The following is a 25,333-nucleotide window of genomic DNA, read 5'->3' as shown; positions in this document are numbered from 1 at the left end:
TTCCCAGGAGAAGAAATCCTGGCAAAGGGATTTTTCCAAAATATATGACAGTGACAATTATCATCCCTGGTTTTGTGCTGTTGCAATCTATATTGGTTATTTATTCCTAAATTTGCTCCAGAACTGAGAACCACAATAGAGAAAATAGCTAGAAAATATCTGTATATTACAGATTTCTTTATTTTGATTTCTCTCTTTGCTGGTGTATGAGCGCTCTGCATCTCTAAATGGAGCAAAAAATAATTTTCTTTCTGTTGCTTCAAAAATGCAGAATTTTATGTTGAAACTATGGGAGCAAGCATGAGATGGGTGGTTGCTGCTTTTGCAGGGTATCGTCGCTGCCGTCCTGGAGAGTTCACCTGTGCTGATGGGCGCTGCCTGCTGAATTCCCAGTGGCAATGTGATGGGGACTTTGACTGCCCAGACCACTCTGATGAAGCCCCTCTCAACACCAAGTGCAAAAGTTCAGGTTTGTAGTTTTTTGCACCAAGTGCAAAAGTTAAGTTTTGCAATTTTTTAAAGAACGCATGCGACCTTTCTTTTTTGAGAGCGATGGTTTAGGGCTCTAAGTCAGCAAATGTAAAACCTCACACCTTAAATTTCCAGTGCTTTCATGGTGATATTGCATATTGCAAGGAGAAATTGTTCTGAGCATCCAAAACTTCAGTTAACAAAGTTCAAGCCACCAGTTCCTATGGAATAAAATAGCAGACACTTCCTTAATGCATAACTCCTGTTGATGCTAAAATAAGATAATATTAATATTGTAATTTCCAAAGTTTCTACCTTGCTCTTATAATGGTTATTACGTTCCAGATATTCATCACACAGAAGGAGTTCATATAAAAGGGGGTATAAAGTTGCTCCCACTATAAATAATGAACACTGCTTTAATTTTTTTAGTAAATTATTGACCCAATTGATATTTTCTGCTTACATTAATAAGTTTGATGAGGTTTGACTGGTTTTTGAGAGGGAAGTTAGTCCTGGTCTGCATATGTTGTTCTAGTTTGTGGCTTTTTGAAAGACCAATTCTTCTGTCTAGACCTTAGCATTTCATTGCACTGTAGCCAGGTTCTTTATTCCAATTTCGATGGCAAACACTCATCTGCTGTGAGGTGAGGCAGCACACCTACCTTATATTTATTTGAATATTCCAGTTGTTATTTGAAGGATCTGAATGTAACTGAAATTTTACCAAACAGGGAAGAACATATTTGCAGGTCATTAGACAAGAAATGCATTGGAATTCAGCCAGTTGTGTTCTTAAACCTCTCAGCATCCACGAAGGGGGAACTCATGTTTTTTAACTTTTGGAAACTAGAACTGTATTTTGTGCAGAGATTATGCAGAGGGTTCTCAATTATATGAAAAAAAATATAAAGGAGGGAGTAATAAGTTGATGTCTTCACCCATTTTTCCAGGAGAGGAATAACCTTCAAACACACTGAAAAGTGGGAAGTTATCATAAAGCTATCAATGAGGAATAAATATTCAGTTGCTACACAATTTTTTTACTTTTGCTTTCACACAGCAGCTGATCCATGAGAAAACTAATTCCAAATACTAGGAGATGACACCAAGTTGTGTGTTCTTTTTTATTTTCCAGAGCAGTCATGTAACAGCTCTTTTTTTATGTGCAAAAACGGCAAGTGCGTTCCTCAAAGCGAGGTTTGTGATAACAAAGAAGATTGCAGTGATGGGTCTGATGAGAAGAGCTGCCACATTAATGAATGCCTCAGTAAAAAAGTCAGTGGCTGTTCCCAGGATTGCCAGGACCTTCCTGTTGGATACAAGGTGAATAATTGCAAAATGTGGTTTAATATAATGTGAATTTTTAGCTCTCAAGTGTTTAACTACTGCATGATTATTATAAAGCCCCACTGTGTGGTGTCTTTTTGTAGTGAAGTAGCTTACATGCCAAAATAAGGACATTCAAATTTTCATTCCCTGTAAGCAAACAATTGCCAATTGTATTTAAAAAATGGTATAGTGCATATTTTAAACCTACGGAAAGGTGCTTTAAATACAACAAATCATATTGGTGTATACAGAGCACTGAAAATCAATGAGTAAAAATTTTACAATACATAGGAATGAAGAGCAGAAATAGTGGTTTTCTCCAGGTTTTTGTTTCGTTTTTGTTTTTTTTCCTAAGACAGAGACTTATAGAAATATTTAAAGTAATATCACTTTAGTAGCAGAGCAAAACTGTTCATTGTCTGTGTGTGAGGATGTTTTTTGAATCTGCTCTTGGGCCTTGACAAGTAGAGAGGAACAACATGCAGCAGCCTGTAAATAGCAGCTAAAAATAGAAGAAAGACTTTTTTTTTTTCAGGATTTTAACTCTGCAGTAACCCTAACTGCACTCCCAAAGTTTCGTCTTTTCAGCTGAACATTGGCCCACTGAGAACTAAATAAAATCTGTGCAGCTTGGCGTAGATGTGCGGGAATTCAACCCTCTGGAGCTGAGAGGGTTGGGACAGAGACTCAGGAGCTGTTGGGTTCAACAAAAACCTTGTTGAAGTGGTGGAGAAAACACGTCCTGGATCTCTGCAGAGAGAAATAGAGAATGTAGAAGGGAACATGACAGGAAGTCTTCTGTGGATAAAATTTATGCCCCTTTTTTAAAACCCCTCTGCTCAGTTGTATTTTGCACCTTTCACATTGCATGTGATAAAGTTGCCAGGATCATCACCAGACCCAAATAAATGTCAGAGAAACAGAGAATATTCTGAATTAGAGGAGATCTACAAGAATTGTCCACGTCCAGCTCCTAATCAGCCTCAGGAGTTCTGATTCACATTCCTGTGTTGGTTATGCAGATTGCTAGGTGGTATCAATGATTCCAAGAAAAATAGTTAAAAACTGTCTATCTTTACCAAAAAACACATGTATAATTGAAACTTAAGAACTCCAAAGGGTCCATCCATCATTATTTTCAAGAAAAAAAATCTTTTCCATATTTTAGAAAAGGTGTGCTTTACTTTTTCTTCAGTTAAAGTAGGAAGAATAATTACTCATTCTACAGGATTTTGTTTGGGTTTTTATGGAGGAAATAGTGCTTAGGATCACATCAGCAATATTTGAAAAGAAAAGTAGGCATGCCTCCTGTAAACCATACAGGCAGCAAAGTAATTAAGATGTTACTTGAAAAAATGAGATACATAAAAAGTTTATGATGCTAACATATTCAGAAGCAAGTACACACAGGTGATAAACAGAATTAAAAATGAATGTATTTGGTTTTCTTTCCCAGTGCAAATGCTGGCCTGGATTCCTCCTGAAGGATGATGGCAAAACTTGTGTAGATATTGATGAATGTTCATCTGGATTTCCCTGTAGCCAGCAATGCATCAATACCTATGGAACCTACAAATGCTTGTGTGCAGAAGGGTATGAAACACAGCCTGATAACCCAAATGGCTGCAAATCCCTTTCAGGTATTACTATTTAATGATTTTATAATCCACAGCTGTACCAAAATAATTTGTGGAAAAAAAAACTTAGCCCCGAGGTCTGTGGTACCTTTATATGCAAGATAAAGACAGAGTTACTTTGAATCTGCTGCTTTTTCAATTTAAAATAGGAATGTGGCTGTGTCTGTATGCAATAATAAGCTATATTTTTAGTCTGTGTTTTCCTCAGCTCATTTGTAATAAATAGATAGTGGTTTTTGAAAGTGTAAATAATTAACTTTATTAGAGAAAGTATTAGAAAAGTTAAAATACATCACAGTTCTGCCTCTGAGTCAGATGATAATAGCATGGTTATGATAAGATTTCATCACCTTTAGAATATTAGAATGTACATCAAACTTCCTCATCTGAAAAGGAGGAGCAGGAAAAAAAAAAGAAAATGCAACTCTGTTATAACATGCAAATGTTCTCAGTACAGGAGCAGAGTAGGCTGGACAACAAATTACATTCTAGAGTGCAAGAGCAGTAGATCCAAAGCCTTTAATACATTTTTATCACTGGTGATCTTTTTTTTTTTTTTTTGCTTTAGTCGAGGTGTCTCTCAATAGAGCTAAAATAAAGACAGCCTTAAAATATATATTTTTAGAATTATGTATATCAGTGTCAGAGATGTTTCAGTGATGTCATGAATGAGTATCTGAAAGAGAATACTTTTTATTAACTAGATAGCCGGGGTAACACAAAGTCAAATCTGGCTTCAGTTCAAACTTAAAAAAATCAAGGGTTTTATGAGTAGGTGTTTCTTTCTCACTGTATCATTCAGACAAAGGAAAACTCAAAATGAAATTATCAAAACCTGCTTGGTTTGCAACCATAATTAGTAGTCAGGGTTAAATTGAAAGGAAATGTTGAAATTAAAACATATGGAATGAAATATATTTCCCATTTAATCTCTGACATTAAATTAGGATAAAATGCAATGTGGTTCCCATATTACAAAGGCAAAAGAATTAAATTGCATTGAAAGATATACTAATTGATTGCTTTGTTCATTTTTATACTGCATCATTGATCTTTCTTGGAGCATTTGAATGTTTTAAATATTTCTTTCATCCATAACATTGATCAGAGCATGTAACATTTATTTTTCAAGCCATCTGTATTTCAGCATTGTATTCCTGATTTTCCATAAATTAACGTAAAAGCTAGTCTAATATATTCTTTCTCCCGGGGTTTAGATGAGGAACCTTTCTTAATTCTGGCTGATCATCATGAAATAAGAAAAATTAGCACTGATGGATCCAACTACACTTTGTTGAAACAGGTATAACCATAGTACCATGCTCTAAGTTTAACTCAATACTTTTATTTTTTTCTGCAACTGACAGAAACATCATCCTATAATTGGCATTGTGTGCACCACAGAACAACTGCAGTGCCTTCAGAGTTATTACAATATGTTCAATTGACTATTTTTTTTCTGGATTTGACATGATTAAAGCTCAGGCAGTTGTTTTGTCAGTCATTCTGATGTACTAAAAAATTATGTTATTTGTGATCCTCTTCCATCACAATATGTTTTGTGCAATTTGTCTATTTCAGTTAAAAAAACCCAGAAATCCCCACCTATTTGGCCGTGTATTATTTGGGCTACTTGCTGTCATAATCTAAATCTATTTTCAGACAGACAATCCCCATATTTATTTGGTATTACAAAATGTGAACTCTTGTCTTTGTGTAAATCTAATTTTTAAAGTAATTACTCTAAAACTTTATAACAGAGAAAAGAAAAAGTGAAAACCTCCAAAAATAGAATGTCACTGTAAATTAATGAATGTAAATACAGAGCTGCCATTTTTAGCAGTCTGCTGTCCTTCTATGCTTCACCTAAGTGTAGTTATTTACCACAGATTAGATTTCTAAAATATGTTTTAATAAAAATATTGATTTCCTTGAATGCTAATGGATCAATTGTAGTAAGACTAGGAAATTATTTACTCCCCATCAATATCACTAGGCTTTTTGTAACTTCTTGTGTCGCTGTGCTGTGCACTTAAATGTCACAAGAGAGGTGCTCAAGTCTTCACAACCGTAATTATGAAATTACCCACCTTGTATGAAGCACTGCCTTTATTTAAGCTTGGACATTGTCAAAGTCTGTCTGTCCTCCTGAAATCCTTCTGATTCCCTCTCGTTTGCATCTCACTGCCTCTCTCCTCTTTTGCTGGTGTACCTGTCCATAGATGCCTGTGAAAAGAGGGGAGCCACAGGAGATTTTCTTCGTGGCTGGTGCTGATAGATGGCCCTGCATTCAATGGGCTCCTTTTCAATGCTTTAGGGAGCAGCTCCAGCCACTGAACAAAATGTGTGTTTTCTCCATGTTCCATTCATTCACTGGGCTGACAGACACCTCTGCTGTTGAACCCACTGGTCTTTGCTCCTGCAGAGGCAGCATTTGATGTGAAAGCCAAAGAGGGATCTTCACCAGCAGGACAGAGGGGTTGTGTCCCTCCTTGTGTCCTTGTAGTCCCATGATGGATTTGGCTCTTTCCTGCACGTCTGGCAAGCACCAGAGTGGCTCTGGCAGAGGAGCAAATCCACCCTTCTCTCTGTGTATTTGTTCTGTGATTACCATTCTAATAGTTGTCCATATAAACTCAGAATAAAGGAGCTGAAAGTACAAGCTCCTTCAGTCTTCTCTGAGTTATGTGCCAGCTTTTTCCTCTATTTTCTTTTCCTTTTTTCTTTTTTTTTTTTTTTTTTTCCAAATACACATAAACAGCACAACTGTTTGAATTGTGTCTCATGTATCGTCTTTGTTTCCATTTCCTTCACTCCTAGTCATCAAAATCCTCAGGGTTTCAATAGACAGAGTAGATAATCTTCCTCCTCATTATTTGTGATTTTTATCTCCCTGTTTTTAAGTGGGACACCAAGGGAACACAAATCACAGCCAAGGATATATTGTGTGCTGTGTGTAACAGAAACAAACCCACAGGTTTAAGATGAGAGACTGAGGCAGCTGATGCCGTTTGAAATCTTCCCTATTCCTTCTAAAAAGCAGATTGCTTGTGAAATGACAAAGAATTATGCTAGGAGGGCTTAAATGAGATATGTATATGATTAAGAGGAAATTATGTCTGGACAGAGAACTCTGTAACAGACGTGCAGAATTGTTTGCCTGCAGTTGATGTTCTGATAAAAATTGAAACTAAACTGACCCCAAATATAACACTTGAAACCAAAGATGTGCAGGCAGTCAATTCTCTGTATTTGTCTTGATCCTTTAGGAAACTTTTACAGTGTTGTGGAATATATAGAGATAAGGCCATATTTTTTACAAATTGCCGACTTTGATTTATAGGATATTAAAAAATTTTATGAAGCATTATTTTGTATTTGTTGACCTGTTGTCTCCTTGGTTAAGTAAGAATTTGTCGTGGAGGTTTCTCTGTAGATGCAATTATACAAACAGGAGGAAAAGAGGCAGGAGAAGTGTTTTGCAGCCCAGTTACGACTGACAGAGCTGCAGCTGGTTTTGTGAAAAGTGTCTGCATGTGCATGATATTTTTGACAAATAAGAGTGGTCTTCCTACACTGAATTGTTTCAGGCTTTTTATAACGATGATTTGTGCAGCCTAACCCCTCTTTTCCTGTACATTTTGATCAAAAGGTAGATTTACAGTAATTACACAGCAGTAGATGGTGGATAAGCCGTGTATCAGTTTCTGTTCGATTAAATATTGTCCTTACTTGTTTACTTTGGAGCTGGCTGGTCCAGCACCTCCCTTCCCAGCAATGAATTACACTAAACAGCGAGGCTGCTGATCTGCCTGAGAGCAGGATGCCATTGGGCTGATAAGGGAATTGATTAACTGACCTTGAATTTATAGAGGCAATACAGACCGCATCCACTCCTTTCAGCGCTGCTGCCCCGTATTTTCATTGATAACAACAACCTGACATATTAAGAATAATTGTTATTTCACTACCTATCAGAATATTCAGTAGGTTATGGGGCAGATAAGGAAATAAGAGCCATCACCTGAATGCAACCCTCTTCTTACTTATCAGCCATTTGGGATGAAAAACCATTATTGTATGACTGCTCCTCCCAGCGTGCTGGAGTAACTCAGATATAATCACCACTCTCTCAAAATGTGTTGGCTTTGTAATTGGAGCCATGGGAGATTCCCAGATTCCTGCTGGATCCCCAACTTTCACTCTTTTTGTATCTACCACTGTGTCTGTGTGTATCCACACACACATATATACAAATACATATATATAGAGTACCTATAATATAGCATCTAAGAAGTCAAAACCTCCTCATTCAGGCATTAACATTAATGTGTTTTTGCACCACCACCATTTCTTACTCTCCCATTTAGTTTGCCAAAGAAAGGCCAAAGGTAGTTATCAGCAGTGAAACTGATGAAAAATTAGAAGTATTTACTGCCAAATTTCATTTACGTAAGAGCATAGAAAAACACAGGAGCCTCATTTAGTTTCATGTATCATCTGCATTTTTTTGAAGTGACACAGTTAATTTGGCACCACATTTATTTCTGTTACAGTCTTTGTCTTACTCTGTTTACAAATAATGTATGGAAAAGAGAGGAAAGTGCTTCAGAAATATGCAGACAGTAAAATAAAGCATTAGAAATATGAACTGTGTTTTGCATTCTGAATGCTATCCAGCAGTTTGTGTTCACACATTTGAATAAATGGACTTTTTTTTTCCTGTTTTTAGGGGCTGAACAATGTGATTGCAATAGACTTTGACTACAGAGAAGAGTTCATTTATTGGATTGATTCCAGCAGACCAAATGGCAGCCGCATAAACAGAATGTCTTTAAATGGAAGTGACATCAAGGTAATTGAGGATTAATAATGTCACTACTAGAATTAAATTTTTTGAGTGCTTTGGGAAATGCTCCCTCATACATTTAACCCAGATTGTGAGGCTTTGGTGTATGAATACAAACGCAGCATGAGCTAGTGAGTCCTAGTAAAATTTAATTGCATTTGTATCTTATTTGAAGTAAAGATAGGGACAAGGAGAACTGCATTTAGGAGCTAAATTCCTTATGACTTATCTGACAGTTTACTGAATTGGCAGTTGCATGTGGCTTCCAGGATGCCAAAGAAAAAAGAGAGCTATAATTAGGTGTAAGCTGTGTAAATACACTGGTGTGTTATTTCTTCCTATGTAACATTTTCTGTGATCTTCAGTTTGTTTTTGTTTCACCTCCACTGCACTGATAATTAAAGTAACTCAGTGTCTTTGCTGTGAAGGGTAAAAGTGCATTCCCATTTCTGCACAGCCTGTTCTGCCTCTGTAGTGGATTAAGTTCACAAATCCACAATAAAGCACATTTGTTGACTTGTGTGAACATTTTCCCAGAACTGGTGATAAGCAGTAAGGAATTCTTTGTTTATTCTATTATGTCTGACCTTCTGAAACAGGGACCTAAATGAGCAGCGACATATCCTGTGAGTTTTCTTCCCTCTCTGCACACCAATAAACATGCAGAGAGAAAAGATTTGTGGTTTTCATTCTCAGCTTGGTGTGTGGACTGACACAACCTCAGAGCACATCAGCTTTGCTCCTCATGCGAGTTAGGGTTTGAAACTCTCTGGCTCCAGGGAACCTCATTTGCATCCTTCACACCAAAATAATTGTTCTTAAAAAGAAAAAAAAAAAGCAAGTGGATGAAAATCTTCTGGAAAATCTGATTGCTTTGGGGTGAAAGTAAAATCCACCATGCACTCAGTGTGGGGAAATAAATAGAAAACTGGAAAGTGGGGGTTCAAAATCCATTAAATCCTTGAATCATACTTATTGTCCTTAAACAGTTTCCAAAGCATCCTCCTCAGCTTCTGTCCCTTCTGGATGATTCAGTGTTATATAAGGGCTGGGGATTACTCAGACTCTTTATTTCTAATCCTCACTATTTCAGCAACAAAGAATTTTTCCCTGTTAAAAATGTTCCAATAACCAGGTAGAAAACTATCAAAACAATGCTTTCTACTGATTCATTATTAATTTCATTTTTAAGAAAAGGTTTCAAAAGGTTTCTCCATTTATAAGAAAAGGTTCCAAAAAGTTGAACAACCACTAGAAGAAAATTAGGATGAGGACATGGAGGATATTTCATTTCTTCATCAATCTGCAATTTGCACAAGTGTCATGTTCATGAAAATTTTAGTCATATAGGATGCAAGATTCATAAAAATAGGTCCATTTCATTTTCATACAAAAAACTGGGTTTTTGTGTGAAAAACTTGGCCCAGATTTGGCCTCTGAAAGCTAAAAAAAAAGGTGAAAGAAATTAAAAGAATTATATACTGTAGCTGTCTAATAGTCTGTCAGTAACCTTTTATGCAGTGCCAAATTTTTGTGGCTCTGACTTTCTTATTAGGTTGCTATAGGACATACTTAATAACTGACATTATTAAAAAATAGTTCAAATGAAAGTATTATAACTTTTTATTTAGTTATTTAAATGCTGGTATTATTATTTGTTATCTAGCAAACCTGTTTGCATCTTTTAATGGGGTTTTTTTGTCACGAGAGATAGTTTTTATGATTTTTGCCCTGATGAATCTCTCGTTTTATTATCTTCTCACTCGTTGTGTTATTTTTTGCTATAAATAGATCAGCTCTCAGTGTAAGTGATGCCATTTGATGTATTGCCTTGGATTCCCCTTGCAGGAGACGGCATTTCTTCAGCACACCAGCTCTGGGAAGCCTGATGGCATCTCATTTTTCTTCTGCCTCTGCCCATGGAGGAGATACTTAGAGAATTGAAATGACAGCTTTTTCACATGGCTGTGTTCAGCTGTTAGAACAGAGTTTTATGGAGAGTTTGGATTCAAATGTTGGTGGGAAACGCAGTCAAGAGCTGGACCATGCACATGCAGTGTCACACTGGTGGTCTCAGTGGCTGGGACAGGCTGAAGTGGCTCTCCCAAGGAAAAGCCATCAGAAAGAGAAACTCATTATTTTGGTTGACGCTTTAGTGTGTTATTTAGACAGCTAAACCACTATCTGCAATTTCAGAGTTATCTATTTCTGCATGAAATGTCCCTTGTGCCAGCGCGTGCAGCAGTTGCTGCAATTACACATTTATAGACTGGTGAAGCTGGTAGTGTGCAGGTTTTAGAAATTAGAACCTCTTATTCCCATTAAAAAAGCAGTGTATCCTGGAATTTAACTTTTTTAAAAGATTTTTTAAGGTGATAAATTATGTAACAACCTGAGAAGGTGCTTTTACATATTCATAACTATAAAATTGATTTAAAGCATCTAACCATAGCCCTTCTTATCTTGAAGGCTTTTCCATGTCTTCAGATGGTAAATAAATTTAAAACTAGCACATTCAGTTATACATAATACAGGTTTATACATGAAGCTTAAACTCTGGTGCACATGCTGTTGGTGATGAAGATAACAGTAAATTAGAATGTACACCACAGTAATAAACCCATTATTAGTGCTTAAAAAAAATATATTTTCAAGTATTGCTTTCTGATCTGTGGGGTTTTTTTCTGAAGTTCTAGTTGCACAAACCTTAATCGGGAATGAAATAGGTCAGGATAGATCTAAAATCCACTATTAGTGCTTAAAAAATATAATACATTTTCAAGTATTGCTTTCTGATCTGTGGGGCTTTTTTCTGAAGTTCTAGTTGCACAAACCTTAATCAGGAATGAAATAGGTCAGGATAGATCTTCTCAGGAATAGAATTTTCAAGCCTAGAAGAAAATGGACTCAAATGATTGTGAATATTCAAATATTACTGAACACTTGACATGAAGTACTCCCAGACAAGCCAGACTGACTCATGCCATGATGAGATTTGTAATCACATATATCTAGAGGAATTTGTTCAAGTTCCAGAATTATCCAAGTCATCAAAAACCCTGAGAATAACACATCCCTGTCAGTAGTCTGTAGGCTTTCCAGTGACTGAATTACTTTTGTCTCTTAGCAATGTAGTATTTTTAAAATTTACCTAATTCTTGGGAAGTTCCTCATTCTTCTGCCACATGAATGCTGGAAATAAAAGCACAGTATTTCCTTTCCAGCCAGTACCTCTGAGTGCTCTCATGGTCTCTCTGTCACTGTGACATATGGCACTACTGTGACATTAAAATGAAGGATATGCTGATGGAGACTGCAGAGAGAAATGGGGAGACGAGCAGCAGATGTGCTCAAGGGCACACCGTGGGGAGAGCAGCCACATCTCCACTCTGTTCTGTGGAACAAAAAATGGAGTATGAAATGAAAGAGAGAAAAGTTTGATTGATTGATTGATTTATTTAAAATTCAGAGAAAACTAGGTACTAAGATGAGAAATGAAAGATCAAAAGTTTGCATTTTTTGCATAATGCAGAGGAGTTGTTCTTTTCCTCTTTACAATATCATAGGATGCTCCATTCTCCTTCACTAGGAGGAAAGTGTCACATTGTTGTAGCTACTTAAGAAGTGTTATTACCTGACAAGTGTCAGTGTTTAGCAGTGAATAATACCCAATTTTTACATGCTTTGTCACTGTACCAAATATCCAGTCTCTCAATATCCTGGCATCAGAATTATTGTTCCTTTTCCCAGTTATTTAGATAAATAATTAACGTAAATTTTGCCTTTCCAGGTAGTTCACAATACAGCTGTTCCCAATGCCCTGGCTGTCGATTGGATTGGGAAGAATCTCTATTGGTCTGATACTGAAAAGAGAATTATTGAGGTGTCCAAACTCAATGGCTTGTACCCAACTGTCCTCGTGAGCAAGAGAGTGAAGTTTCCCAGAGATCTGTCCTTAGATCCTCAAGCTGGGTATGAAGCAGCCAATTTTCAGTACTTCCTACTTAATCCTCATTTGATATTAATTTTTTTTTATTCAAAAATACATAGGAAATAATACTTAGTTGTTTGTTGATTTGGGGTTTTTTTAATCTAATATTTCCTGATAGGACAAAGTTGTTGTGTTGGTCTGGACTCTACCTAAACAAAGAAAAGTAGTGTTTTTCCTTGCATAAAAATATAACCTATCTAGTTTGCTAATTTTTTTCAAGATAATAGTTATTTTCTACTATTTCTTAGAACTATAATTTAATTTTCTTGCAACTGTACCTTTTCTTCCCTGTAATATTGGGGAGTGAGGATGCAGACCTTTGTTTAATGTCTTCAAGAGATGAATATATGGGATCTTTCTGTGGTTGCCTGTGCATTACTGAGTATGCAAAAATCACTGTACAAAGTTAATACACAGAGTCCCAGTCTTTCAGGAAGACTTAGATGTATAAATAAATAGTCATAATAACTTACTGGTGGGTTTTTTTTGTGTGTGTATAGACAGCTTTCCAAAACTGTTTTTACATTGTTATTGCTAAACATAAGCCTATGTTCATTTATTTTAGTATAGAATTTTACTGGAAATAAAAACTCAAATTCAGAGTTATAATTCGAAATGGTGTTGCTTGAATCTTGGGTATGGTTTTTTTCTGTTTTTTTTTTTTCCCTCACAAATGAGAAATGCTTAGTGAATTATCCTGCAGTTTGTTTCCAAAGAAAACATTTTCTGTTGGAGAGAGTGGAGGAAGTTTGCTGTGTCTGCTGCTTGTGTGGAGCAGGCTGGGTGCCAGCACACTGCACCTGCGTGTTGTAGGATACCTGTCACTGTTCTTAGGGCCACCATCTCCTCCTGCACACAAACTCTGTTCCAGGTGGTTATCAAGGGTATGAGCTGCATCTGGATTCTGGAGAGCCTGTCCAAAGCCTGTAGAGCAGAATCAGCTTCCCAGCTGGAAAGATCTGTCCTGAGGTTCTGAGTAATGGCACACAACAGCAGCCACATGCATCCGTGTACTAAATAATGGGATTTTTCTTCCTTTATGGCAAACGTGCTCTGCGTTGTGGTTAAATAGCATGTTGAGGGGAAAATTGCTGCTCAGCTTTCTGACAGTCTTTCTCAGTGTTTCACCCATTTTTAAACCCTCTGTGTGGGAAACCGTTTTAATGTTTTGCAGCTAGTACTTCCCGAAGCAATTCAATTTGCATTGTGTGGCTGCATAACAGCAAAAAAATGTTTTGTAACATGTATATAAAAAAAACTAGATGTAATACCATATTTCTGATAAATTTATTAATGATGCCATTTATGCAGAATGTGAGATTCACAAAGTCCAGTTTGGGTGAAGCTTCAAATTCTAAGGTGTCAAGACTAAGCCATTTAAATGCACATTTTATTAGTCCATAATCAATTTAATAAAATCACACCTACCATGGGGATTCCTATTCAAACCCTTTACATTCAGCACACCTATTTACAGACAGGTCCAGCAAGCTAAAAGATTTATCTGGAAGGTGGAAATATTGTAATGACTGATTTATTCTTGAGATCAACTAAATAAATTAAGCATTGAGTCACAGAATGGTTTGATTAAGAAGAGACCTGAAGATCATCCAGTTTCAAACCCCCAAGATGGGCAGGGATGCCATTCAATGCCCCAGGTTGCTCAAAGCCCCATCCAGCCTGGTCTTGGACACTTCCAGGGATGGGGCAGCCACGGCTTCTCTGGTCAATTATTGCTGCTGAGGCCTTGCAAAGGCTGACCTAGAACAGAGACTAGACAAAACTAAAGGATAAAGTAGGGATTTATTAGAAGGATTCAATAGATGGACCTTGGGCAGCACAAGAGCCCAGCCAGGGCTGCACCCCAGGTGAACCCAAAATGGTCATAAAAGGGACGATCAGTCACAAGGTCTCACACTTTTATTTAAAAGTTGTGCTCCATTTGCATATTGGAGTTATTTGTCCAATTACAGCTTTAGCTTATGAAGTCCCATCCTTCTTGTTTTTCTCTCTTCAGTCCACATTTGTGCTCTTGGTGCTGAGATTTGGATCATTTGTCCTTGGTCTCCAGCTAGAGCAGGAATTATTTTGTCTCCCTACTCTGTGAAGGGAGCTCACCATCCCCTAAGATGAAGCTCAGAACTACACACTAAAGCAGCACAGAATCTGAAAATATAAAAGCTAAAACCTGAAGCATTACAGTTACTCAGCTGCTGTGTTTTGTTCCACAGATACCTGTACTGGATCGACTGCTGTGAGTCCCCTCACATTGGCCGGGTTGGGATGGATGGATCCAGGCAAGCTGTGGTTATAGAAACCCAGATTTCCAGACCTATGGCTCTCACCATAGACTACGTCAACCACAGACTGTACTGGGCTGATGAAAACCACATTGAGTTTTCTGACATGGATGGAACTCACAGACATAAAGGTTGGTCAGCATTTCAGTTGTTTTTCTTTTTGATGCTTTCAATGTTATGCACAGTTATGTAAAAATTGTCCTTTAAAACCTTTTTCCATACTTTTTTGAGATTTTTTTTTCCTTTTATCAATATTTTAAAATCTGCTCTTCATTTTTGTTCTCTGCTATTGATATGAATAATTTTTAAACTTGCAGTGCTATGTGTTTGTGGCAAAAATATCAAATAGAAAAAGAAGCTCTAGGAACACAAGCAGTAATCTGAGGCACTCTTTCAATTTTATACCCTGGCATATATAGACAGGTTCTTGATTAAGTCACAAAGTGAGTGAAACTTGCTGTTAAAAGTAGAAGGAATAGATCCTCTGTGCTCTGTGTCAGGATAGAGGGCTAAAATCAGCCTTTTCTCCTACCTCAGAAAGCCTGGAAAAGCTATTAGTCTGCTCAGCATGAGACCAGTATTTCAAATGTAATTTGGGGCTTTCCTGGTAGATGGGTGAAATAATAACTTTTGAAATACTTATGTAATGAGCTCATCTTTATCCCTGTGTTTTGCTTCTCACCTGACAGATAATTAAACAGCTTGTGTCATTTATCTGTAAAGTATGCAAAAAAAAAGTAAAATTCTACACTATGATGAATTGTTCTCATATTCCAAATTGTATAATTAAAGAGCTTTCATTTTGATTCAAATATATGAAATAGTATCAGTCTACTAAGTTTTTTGGGGGGTTTTATTTGAGATGAAATTGTTACCTGAGCTCCTTCCTCAAGCTTTACCCAAATCTCAGCATTGCTGTATTTCTGGTAAAACTTCATGGATCTGGGCTTTTTTGGGGCTTTTAGCTCACACTGGGTGCATCCAGGTCTTCTCCGAACCACAACTGATGAAGTAACTACTTTATTTTCAGATCAAAGGTTCACCATGAAATAAAAAATGGAAACCAACAAGTTTTCTAGCCCTTGCATTCATGAATTGTAGGTTATAAATGCATCATTAATAATTCAATGTCAGTTTTCTGAGATGGTAGATTGGAGGCACTCTAGCAGTAGTTACGAGAGCTGCAAATATTCCCATTAATCTCAGCATAATGTCCATGGTTTTTTTGGGATGAACACTGGTCAGTTGTAGCCTGCTCACCTAAGCAGCACTCAGATATAGCCCTGAGCTGGAATCCTGCTGACATTCTGCTCTTCTGACAGAGGAAGCCAAGCTCCCTACTCCTCTTGATGTCATTCCCTGTGCTGCTATCCTGCTTTTTGTTCTCATAAAATTATCCTCTTACTCTTCTTTCTGGATCTTTCAAAGGAAAGAAGTAAATAGTAGCCAATATTTCTCTCTTAGCCCTAAACTGACCACAGTGGTCAAACCTTTCACAGTCTTCCCTTTCAGCCTGAGAGTTTCAGAATTTTTCTTTCCCCAAAACTGTCCTCATGTCACTAAATTCAGGAGATAGCTGCAAAATTCCAGCCAGACCATCTTCAGTGTCCATTGCCTTGGTCTCCAGCCTGTGGGGTTCTCCTGCACAACTGGATAAAATCAGTTTCAGCTGCTCTATATCTGCAGAGTTAATGTCTTCTTCTGAGGATGCCTGGTCCTGGAGAAGAAGGAAATTTGTCACAATGCCACAGCAAATTTATCCAAATTTGGTACCAGTGAGGTATCTGAGGCAAGCTCCAAAAGCAATAGTGACTTTGTGTAAAGCTGGTGCCATGCTGCCTTTGAGGACACATCTCTTTGAAGTCCAGATGGTGTATAAATATTCAAGCCATAAGAATTGAGCTTTGGTAGAAAGATCCTGATGTATTTAAATGATGTGAAAGCAAGGTTTTTTCCTTAGGCAATCATTGTGGAGGATGAGGTTGGAAGAGACCTCATGGATCACCTAGTCCAACCTCACAGATCACCTAGTCCAATCTTTTCTGGGAAAAGCGTGGTCGAGATGACACACAACCATGTCCAGCTGCATCTTAGAAGTGTCCAATCCACCATTTCCTTGGGAAGATTATTCCAATGGCTCAGTATTTTCACTGTGAAAAGTTTTCCTCTTGTCTCCAGCCGGAATCTTCCCAAGAGTTCCCAACCTGTTCCCATCACCCCTTGCCTTTTCCATGTAAAATGGGAGTCTCCATTTCTTTGCAGCCTCTTTAAAGGCTGGAATGTGGTGGTGAGGTTTCTCTTCATAGTGAACAAGCCCAGTTGTCCCAGCCTTTGATCTCACACAGTTTCCCAAGCCTTGGATCATCTTTGTGCCCCTCGTCTGGATCCTCTCCCACGTGCCCGCACCTAATGCCTCTTGTCGCTTTCTGCTGTCAGAGTTTCACTCAAAACATCATTAACAAATTAAAATGAAGTTGTACAAAGGTTTCTGTCGATTTAACAAGACAGTGATAGAATGCTTGGTGTCTGAAACAGATGAAACAACCCTGTGGGTGCTCCAAGGAGAGCTCTGACAGTTTTGCAGAGTTCACACTTAATGATCAATTTGCCTTTAATCAATGTCTTTTCCTTTTCTCCCTGCTTTCTCCTGGAACAACCAACTAAAAGAAATTTCTTTGTGATTTAGCACAAAAATAGAAATATTTTGGATGATAAAATTTAACCATTGTAAAATAATTATTTTAATAGGGGAAACTCAGGGAAGTTCAGTGTTTGGAGCTGTGAAGGCCCCCCCTTGGCCTTCTGATATCTGTAATCCACACTGATAAGCACTTAAATGAGAAAGATTAATTTTATCTCTTGTGATAACTGTGTTCCTTGAAGGCTTCTTTTTCACATGGATTTCGTGGTCTGTTTTCCTTTGTCATTTTGCACATTTTGTATTGTCAAAGTTAAGTAAGGGGGAGATGGTTGAGTTTGCTCTTACCCTTTGTTTTTTTGAATGGAGAAGGATAAAGGCACAGATATGGCAATCACAAAATACATTTTCATGGAGGAGAGGAAAAAGTGTGAACAGGAATGCTGTGAGTGATGCAATCTGAAGTGCTAATAATGGCAAACTAAGCATTTTCTCACCTGCTTCTGTGACCTCTGAGGATAAGGCTGCCTTGCTCTGAGGGTTTTTTTCCTGAGACTTTGATTTTTTTGATCTTAAATTGTCTGTTACAAAATGTATCAGAAAATGCCACAGAGATTTCAAAAGACACAGCAAATATAAGTAACTAGTCAGAATTAGTGGATTTCAAATCATTAAGGGATGGTATGAGACAGTGTGCAGAGTTGTGTGCTCCACATCACACAACAGTTTTAGGCTAATTTAGGACAAACACAACAATTTTAGGCTAATTATTGATATGCTGTCTGCTAAACCATGGAGTATTTATTACATGCAATGGGAGTTTACATGTATTCAGATCTTGGTGTTAATATTTCTTCAACAAGTACGGGGTTTTTAAAGTTTGTTTGTTTCTTCTGAACCTTAAAGCTTTTTGAGGAGAACATCTGCTGCTTTTCTCTTGTAAAATTCCTCTGCATTTCAGCAGAGAAATTCTCTTTTACAATTGCCAAGAGACTCGTAGTAAGAATTTTGAAAACATGCTAACTAGGCCAGAAATCTCAGAGTGCTTGGGAGCTCTTCTTGGCGCTGGGGCAGCGATGACCTTGCTGAGCTGTTTGAAGTTTAATGCTTGGTTATATAAACTGTCTTTAGAGCTTAGCCAATTCAGCACTGCAGCATTCTCAAATGTTGTACACTGTAAATGATTAAGCAAGTATTGAAGCACTAATCTGGCTAAGCACTAAGCTGGTTTACTTATGTGAGCTTTATGAAAAAATAAATAAAAAATTTAAGAATTTGTCAGACTTAGCTGCTTTCTGTTTCCACAGCCCAGAGGAGATGCAGGCTTCACAGCTCCCTGGGTATCTGGCTGCTCCATGCAGGTTTTCCCAACCTTCAGGGCTCCTAAATCCCAGAGCTATCTGCATTCCCCCATTTCCCTTTGAAGACGAACATTTCAGTAAAATGAAACTATAAAAGGGAAATCTGAGAGTCCAGTTTAGGAAGTTCAGAAACTTCTTTGAGATTAGGCCTTAAACTGTGTCAAGTTGTTGGTTTATACTGTAAAAACAAAAAGTTGGGCCCTACAATCCTTCATCTGACAGGGGCATGGAAATTAAGCAATGGAAAAGTGTTGCATTTTAACTAAATTATTATTGTTAAATTACTTCTTTAGGTGTAATATAGTTAACAGCTAATAACTTTTCTAGAGGACCTCAATTTGAAAAAACACCCTGTTCTTGAGACAGCTTCTTCCTGAACGTTTGCAATTCTCAGAATTGGATAGTATATATGCAAGTTTTGAAGTAACAAGTACAGGAGGTTTGGAGATTACAATCACTTTACTTTTTAGTGCCTGTAATTTCAAATGTTGCTCATTGTAAGGAGGACACAAATTAGTATTTGTGTCTAATTCTGAACTCTGCCACCAGAGTTTTAAAAGAGAATATGCCTAATTGTTTATAAAATTGTCCTAATATAGAAATGATTACAGAAAGCAATTCATTCCAGATTTATACCGGAGGTTTTCATAACTCAAAAATTAGAGAAGTCTGAAAGAGGGTTTGTTTCCCAGAGCAGATGAGTAGTTCTGATATGGCAACAGTTTTTCTCCCAACTTTTAAGGAGTCTATAGAATTATTCATTGTATCCACATCTGATAGCACAAACTGATAATTGCTTCCTCTCCATTACTGACTTCCGGAATCACTTTTCATAATTGTTCCTATAAAATTCTCCAACACATATGTCTTCCCAAATCTGACTACTTTTTTTTTATTGGGTTCCTTCTCTTTTAAAGGACAATATTCAGGAGAAATTGTTCAGATTCACCTATATTACAGGCAATTCACTCAATTACTTTACTCAAGTTTTCCCAGTCTCCAGGTTATGAAGACCAGTTAAGGAAGGTGATGCCTTGTGAAGGCTGACCTAGAACAGAGACTAGGCGGAGCTAAAGAATAAAGTAGGGATTTATTAGAAGCCTCAATGGATCCACCTTGGGCAGCTCAAGCGCCCAGCCAGGGCTGCACCCAAGATGAACCAAAATGGTCACAAAATGTCTGATCAGTCACAGGAACTCTCATTTTATAAGTTCTGTTCCATTTGCATATTGGAGTTAATTGTCCAATTCCAGCTTCAGCCCATGAAGTCCCATCCTGCTTGTTTTTCTCTCTCCAGCCCACAGTGTTTGTGCTCTTGGTGCTGAGATTTGGATCATTTGTCCTTGGTCCCCAGCTGGAGAAGGAATTGTTTTGTCTCCCTACTCTGTGCACAGAGCTCACTGTCCCCTAATGTGAAGCTCAGAACTACACACTAAAGCAGCACAGAATCTGAAAAATATAAAAGCTAAAACCTGAGGCATCAAAAGTTGCCAGCAGGTTGGTTTCTCTATATTCCCCTGGTCTTGTGAAATATACTCAAATTAGATTATAAACTTCTGAAAATAGTTCACTATACTTGAAATTTCTCCATGAGCTGCATTTGTGCCATCACAAATTTTAAGGGATGGATATTACTTTCCATGCAGCTGCTCCTGTCAGGAGGCAATCAGGACAGAGAACATAAACCACATATTTTCTGTTTTCTCCCTGTTCCAATCAACACCATGGAAAACAGGAGGATTTTGATCAAGGCAGGGTCAGTGTTGGACAGCTCCCATGGTTCCAGTAGAAGATAAATGAGATAAACCAAAGTGGCCCAGTGGTTTGTGTCCTCACAGTTGGATGGTGGCAGGAGAGGGAAAGATAAAAGAAGGAATAGCTTGGGGGTCACTGGGAATGGATATCAAAACCAAGACAGGAGTCAAAGGTGAGGGGCTGGCAGGCAGGTAAAAGGTCTCTGTAAATCTGAAAAATAATTTAAAAACCTTTAAAACTCACTAACACACACAGTTATTCTACTCAAACAGTGACTTGTGTATATTTGAGAGTAATTTATTACTGCTCTGTACTGCAGTGGAGTTACTGGCATATAAACAGCTGCTCACAGTGAATTAAAAAAGGCAATAAAATATTTGAAAGTGGGAAAATAAAATATTGTATTCCTAGTTTTTTATCAATTGGTTTTATAGGCAGATTTTGAAAAATTTATGCATCTTTTCTCATGGTGTTGTTATATCTAATAGTGAAATTTAATATCTCAAACACACGAGCGCCTTAAGATGTTTAGATTTAAGGCTAAATTTCCTGCTTCTTTAGTGATAGAAGTTTGGGGATGTATAACAAGTTTTGTGTGAATTTGTTGAAATTCTCAGTTTTCATTGTTTCAGTTACATTTTTGTACTGGCAAAGTATCCCATCACTGAATGCTAGGACTTTTAGCTTCCATACTTTACCCAATATGGATGTGTGTGATATATATGATGTATCTATTAATTTTGCAAAAAGAAATACTTATGTATGAACATGTTATTAAAGACATGAGTAGTAACATCCTAAAACTACATATATAGTTTATATATAGACTTAATCTATAAAGTCCATGAATTTTTTTTTTTGCTGTTCATTGAGTTTGACAGGTTTAGGTTTTTAAACCAAGTGTCAATTTCATAAAAGTAATAATGATTGTAAAATATCTCATCTTTAAAATAGAGTATTTTAATGTAATATACTTAAATTTAATTGTATATGTCAGTTCTACATACTTTGTCACAAGCTTAATAGAGATAATCTTATTGTCATTATTCATTATTAATTTTATGGACCAAGCACTTCAAATTCTTTATCAAAAGGAACAAGCATCAGGAGTAAGTAGTATAGGAAATAAAAAAGTATTGACTGTCTCAGAGAGGCTCCAAACTGAATGTAAAATGAGACAGAAACAGGTACAAGGGAGTTTACTTGGCAAGGGGACAGTGGGGGCCAGGAATTGCTGCAGAAATCAGCAGTCTCCAAGTTCATTTGGTTTTGTAGGTTTAATTGCTATTTTCTTATTAAAAGTTGTTCTTCCTTGATGCAATTTGTCTTTGGAGGGTTTGTAACCACTGGTTCCATTTAGATCGAGATGTCAGTAGGCTTTTTGTTTCTGTTTTATTGCAGTTCAGATAATCAAGTTTCAGGGAGTGGAATTCAAAATAGTGTAGAATGTTTTTTCAGACCGGGTCACCCATGTAAATTTTCTGTGTTTGGGTGCCAAAATTCTTGAACAGAAACTGCTCTAATGCCACAGGGAAAGTAATTTAAATTGTTGCTTAACAATAATTAATTACCTTTAGGAATGGCTTCCCAGCACTGGCACTCTAGCTGGGTGAATTTTTGGGAAGAGCCTAACAGGGATCTTTCACCCCTTCTGTTTTTGTAGATTTTGTACAAGGGCAGGGCAAGGTTGCAGCCCCTTGTTTTTGGAAAGGGACACATCCTTTTCTTTCTTGGAAGTGATCAACCATCTTCTGGACATGATAGGGCACTGATAAATTTGATATTTTGATATATATCTAATTTTTTATTACTGTGATAATTTTGTTTTTTCTTAGAAGGGGTCAAATTTGTCCTTCAAAGGACACTTTTTCTTGGTACATTGGTTTTACCACCCACCAATGAGACCTTTTTTATTATTATTCGTGTTTCAGTATTTGCTTTTCTATTTGGAAAAACTTGTGTTTCAATAAAAGCCAAGGAGCTGGGCTTCACTTCTGTATGGCTTCAGGTTCTGTAGCTCAGCAATCCTAGATGGAATGATTTTCGTTCCTGAAATCAATTGAACATATTTTTATGCTTAAGTAAATGTGCTCAGAAAATATAAGGGAAGCAGAGTTCACTTTTCAGAGAAAAGTAAACATTTGTATCACAAATATGACTTACAGCCTATGAATTTATATTCTTGGATCAAAATTGATACAAAATGCAGGAGAGAGAGAGACAGATATACTGTGAGTCTGTCATGGTTCTCGTGTGTCTGCATAACCATGTTCCCTCCTGTGGCTCTTCTCTTAAGTTCATGCAGCACTTTATCTTCCTTTATTGTGTCATATATTGTCATTTTTGTCTTCAAGTATCTAATAATTTTTATGTCCCACCACTTCTGATCTGTTGCCAGCCTCCTCATTTTTCCCTTTTATTACCTACCTGTGTTTTTTCCTCCTGTTTTCTGCAGCTTTCTGAAAGGCCTGTGCAATCCTTCTCCTTTCTGCCTCCTCTTTCTTGTCCCTTTTCTCATCTAGTTGTTTGGGGTTAGCCCTGTTTGGGATTAGCATTCAGTGTCAGAAAATCCATGATTTATGGGTAAAATGAAATACCACTAGAGAATCAGAGTTGGCAGCAGGCGTGTAAGAGGAGGAATTGCAAGGAACTTGCCCAGCTCTGAGAGGAGGAGAAAGGAATCCCAAAAGTAAATGTTTTAGCTTTAACAGAATATATTCCTTTCTTACTAATGGGCTTGCAATGGGATGAAATGTTTTCAAATAGCTGCAGAGGAAACAGAGGTGCTTTTTTATGACCAACCTGCCTTTACTTTAAATTCATACAAAATAATCTGGTTTTGCAGTGCTTGAAAAAGAAAGAGGAACAGTGAGTCTTTCTCTCCTGTTTAAAACTGAATCACACCACAGAGCTTGCTGTAGGGTTAATAATTAGTATTAATTAGAGTTAATAATTAGTATTAGACATACAATATTAGTACTGTATGTCATTTTTGATGAGATCAATCAGCTAAAGCTTTTTTGGAGTTACAGGAAAGAGTGGAAAAAGGAAGTGGGTGTTTCTACTACTCCATAAATTTGTAAAAAAAAAAATCAATATTCACTGCCTGAAATTTTGGAAATTGTGAAACTGATGTCCTCAAAGGCAAATAATAGCGTGAGAGACTACTGCTCCATCAGATAATCAGATGTAAAAATTACCTCTGTTTTCTCTTCATTTTTGTTTGGTCATTCACAGTTGATGGGAACGGTAAATTCTAGAACCTCTTACATGTCCACAGTTCTGATGTTTCCTTGCTATAATTTACTAAAAGGCAGAGAAGAATTGTATTCAGCTGTGATAGAACTATTTCTTAAACAGTAAAGTCAGAATTGGTTGCTAGCCTGTTTTCAGAAAACTCTCTCAGGCTTTACAGGTTTATCTTCTACATTGGCTTATATGGTCAGCTTAGAAGAAATTTTTACAAGTTTTTCTGTTATGTAATTATTATTAACTAGTCTTTTATAAGAATTTTATATTTTTATGGTCAGTGTAGGATTTTTGTCAGAAATATTTGTCCAGTGATTCTGTAGTTATATTCTATTTCACTTCAAATGGATTTTCATTTGCATATATGTGTACTATTCATTGCTTTCTTAATTGATTTTTTAATAACTTTGTTTCACAACCGAATACATTTAGCTTTAACAGCTTTAAATGGTGCAACTTTGTGTTGATTGTGACCTAATGAAAAATTAATGCAGAAGCCCATTAAAATTACAGAGTTGCTCAGAAATAAAAATGGTGACAAGACAAACTGCAACCTAAATCTGTGAGTGCTAGGACACTGACAGTTTTAACTTTATACCTATAAATGGTAATAACAGGAAACCCAGTTTTTAGAAACAAATATATTTTGTCATTCTTCTTTTAAAGAACATAAAAAGAAGAGAGTCGAATAGTTATTGCATTGTTCCTGATAAGGTGGTTTTTTTTTTAAGAAGTTTGAAAGAGTTAAGCTTTTAAACCTGGTACTTGCAGAATTTATTTTTCTTTAAATAAAAGAAAAAATAAATGCTAATAATTGTGCTTGAGTCAATGAACAACGTTCTTCTGTTCTAACTGTAATATTTAATATTTTGTGCCACACACTTAACTTGGCTTCCCTGTTAATGCAGTGTGGTGGTGCAATTCAGGCAGTGTAAGGTAATCTCCTGAATCTTCTTTAGCTCATGAATATAAAGTTTCATCTGAATTTTGATGTATATCTGATCCAATGAAGGCAGGATAAATTGTCTGGCACACCACAAACATTCACAAAACCAAAGAAAAAGCATCTATTCATATATCTATGCTTAGGATATGGGGTTTGCTTCCTGGATATCCAAAATAAGGATGACTATTTGGTGTATTTTTCATTGGTGGGTAATAATAAAGATGATGAAATAAAAATTTTTTTTAATTTAAATCTCTTCATGTATATTAATGCTTTTATATGCTGTTTTATTCTGATTTTAAACTTAACTTTGATCAGAAAAAGAGAAAATAAACAAGGGGTTTTTTTTGTCTTTAGAGAGACTGGAGTGGGACCTTTGACATCTTTATTTTGGTGCCAAAAGTAGAAGCAAGGGTCATAATTTATATAAACCAATACTGTCTCAGAACTGGAGCAATAAAATAATTAGTTTCATGGAAAGCTTCAGGGCCTCATTCAGGGCAGCAGCTTCTGATGTCCCATCCTGCTTCTCCTGTCAGCCTGGTTTGCATTCCTCATTGGAAACTTTACACAATGGGACTCTAAAAATCACAGAAATCATAAGAGCTCTTCTTGTACTGTACCGTGTATGGAACTGTGGCAAAGTTTCCTCTGTAATAAGGATTAAGGTTAAAATTGCCAAGATTTCTTTGGACTTTGACTGATTTCCCAGAAATACTCTGAAGCTCTTTCAAAAGCATCGTATTCTTATTTCAGTGTGGTAGATGTGCTTCATGGAGGCGTATAAGAAGGGAAAATAATTTC

General features: G+C 36.8%; 1 protein-coding gene across 1 annotated transcript in view; it reads left to right on the top strand.

Moving 5' to 3' along the window:
* Positions 1-25,333, top strand: part of LRP1B (LDL receptor related protein 1B) — a 299,771-nt gene that overhangs the window by 191,391 nt on the left and 83,047 nt on the right. Inside the window, exons 51-57 of the mRNA XM_058810030.1 lie at positions 329-469; positions 1,610-1,797; positions 3,260-3,443; positions 4,658-4,743; positions 8,173-8,295; positions 12,080-12,261; positions 14,512-14,711. Of these exons, the coding sequence (XP_058666013.1) occupies positions 329-469; positions 1,610-1,797; positions 3,260-3,443; positions 4,658-4,743; positions 8,173-8,295; positions 12,080-12,261; positions 14,512-14,711 (1,104 nt within the window). The remainder of the gene's footprint in view (positions 1-328; positions 470-1,609; positions 1,798-3,259; positions 3,444-4,657; positions 4,744-8,172; positions 8,296-12,079; positions 12,262-14,511; positions 14,712-25,333) is intronic.

The sequence above is a fragment of the Ammospiza caudacuta genome, chromosome 8, assembly GCF_027887145.1.
Source record: "Ammospiza caudacuta isolate bAmmCau1 chromosome 8, bAmmCau1.pri, whole genome shotgun sequence".
Taxonomy (NCBI): Eukaryota; Metazoa; Chordata; class Aves; order Passeriformes; family Passerellidae; genus Ammospiza; species Ammospiza caudacuta.
Note: the sequence above shows the minus strand (reverse complement) of the source record. Positions and strands in the feature narration are given on the sequence as shown.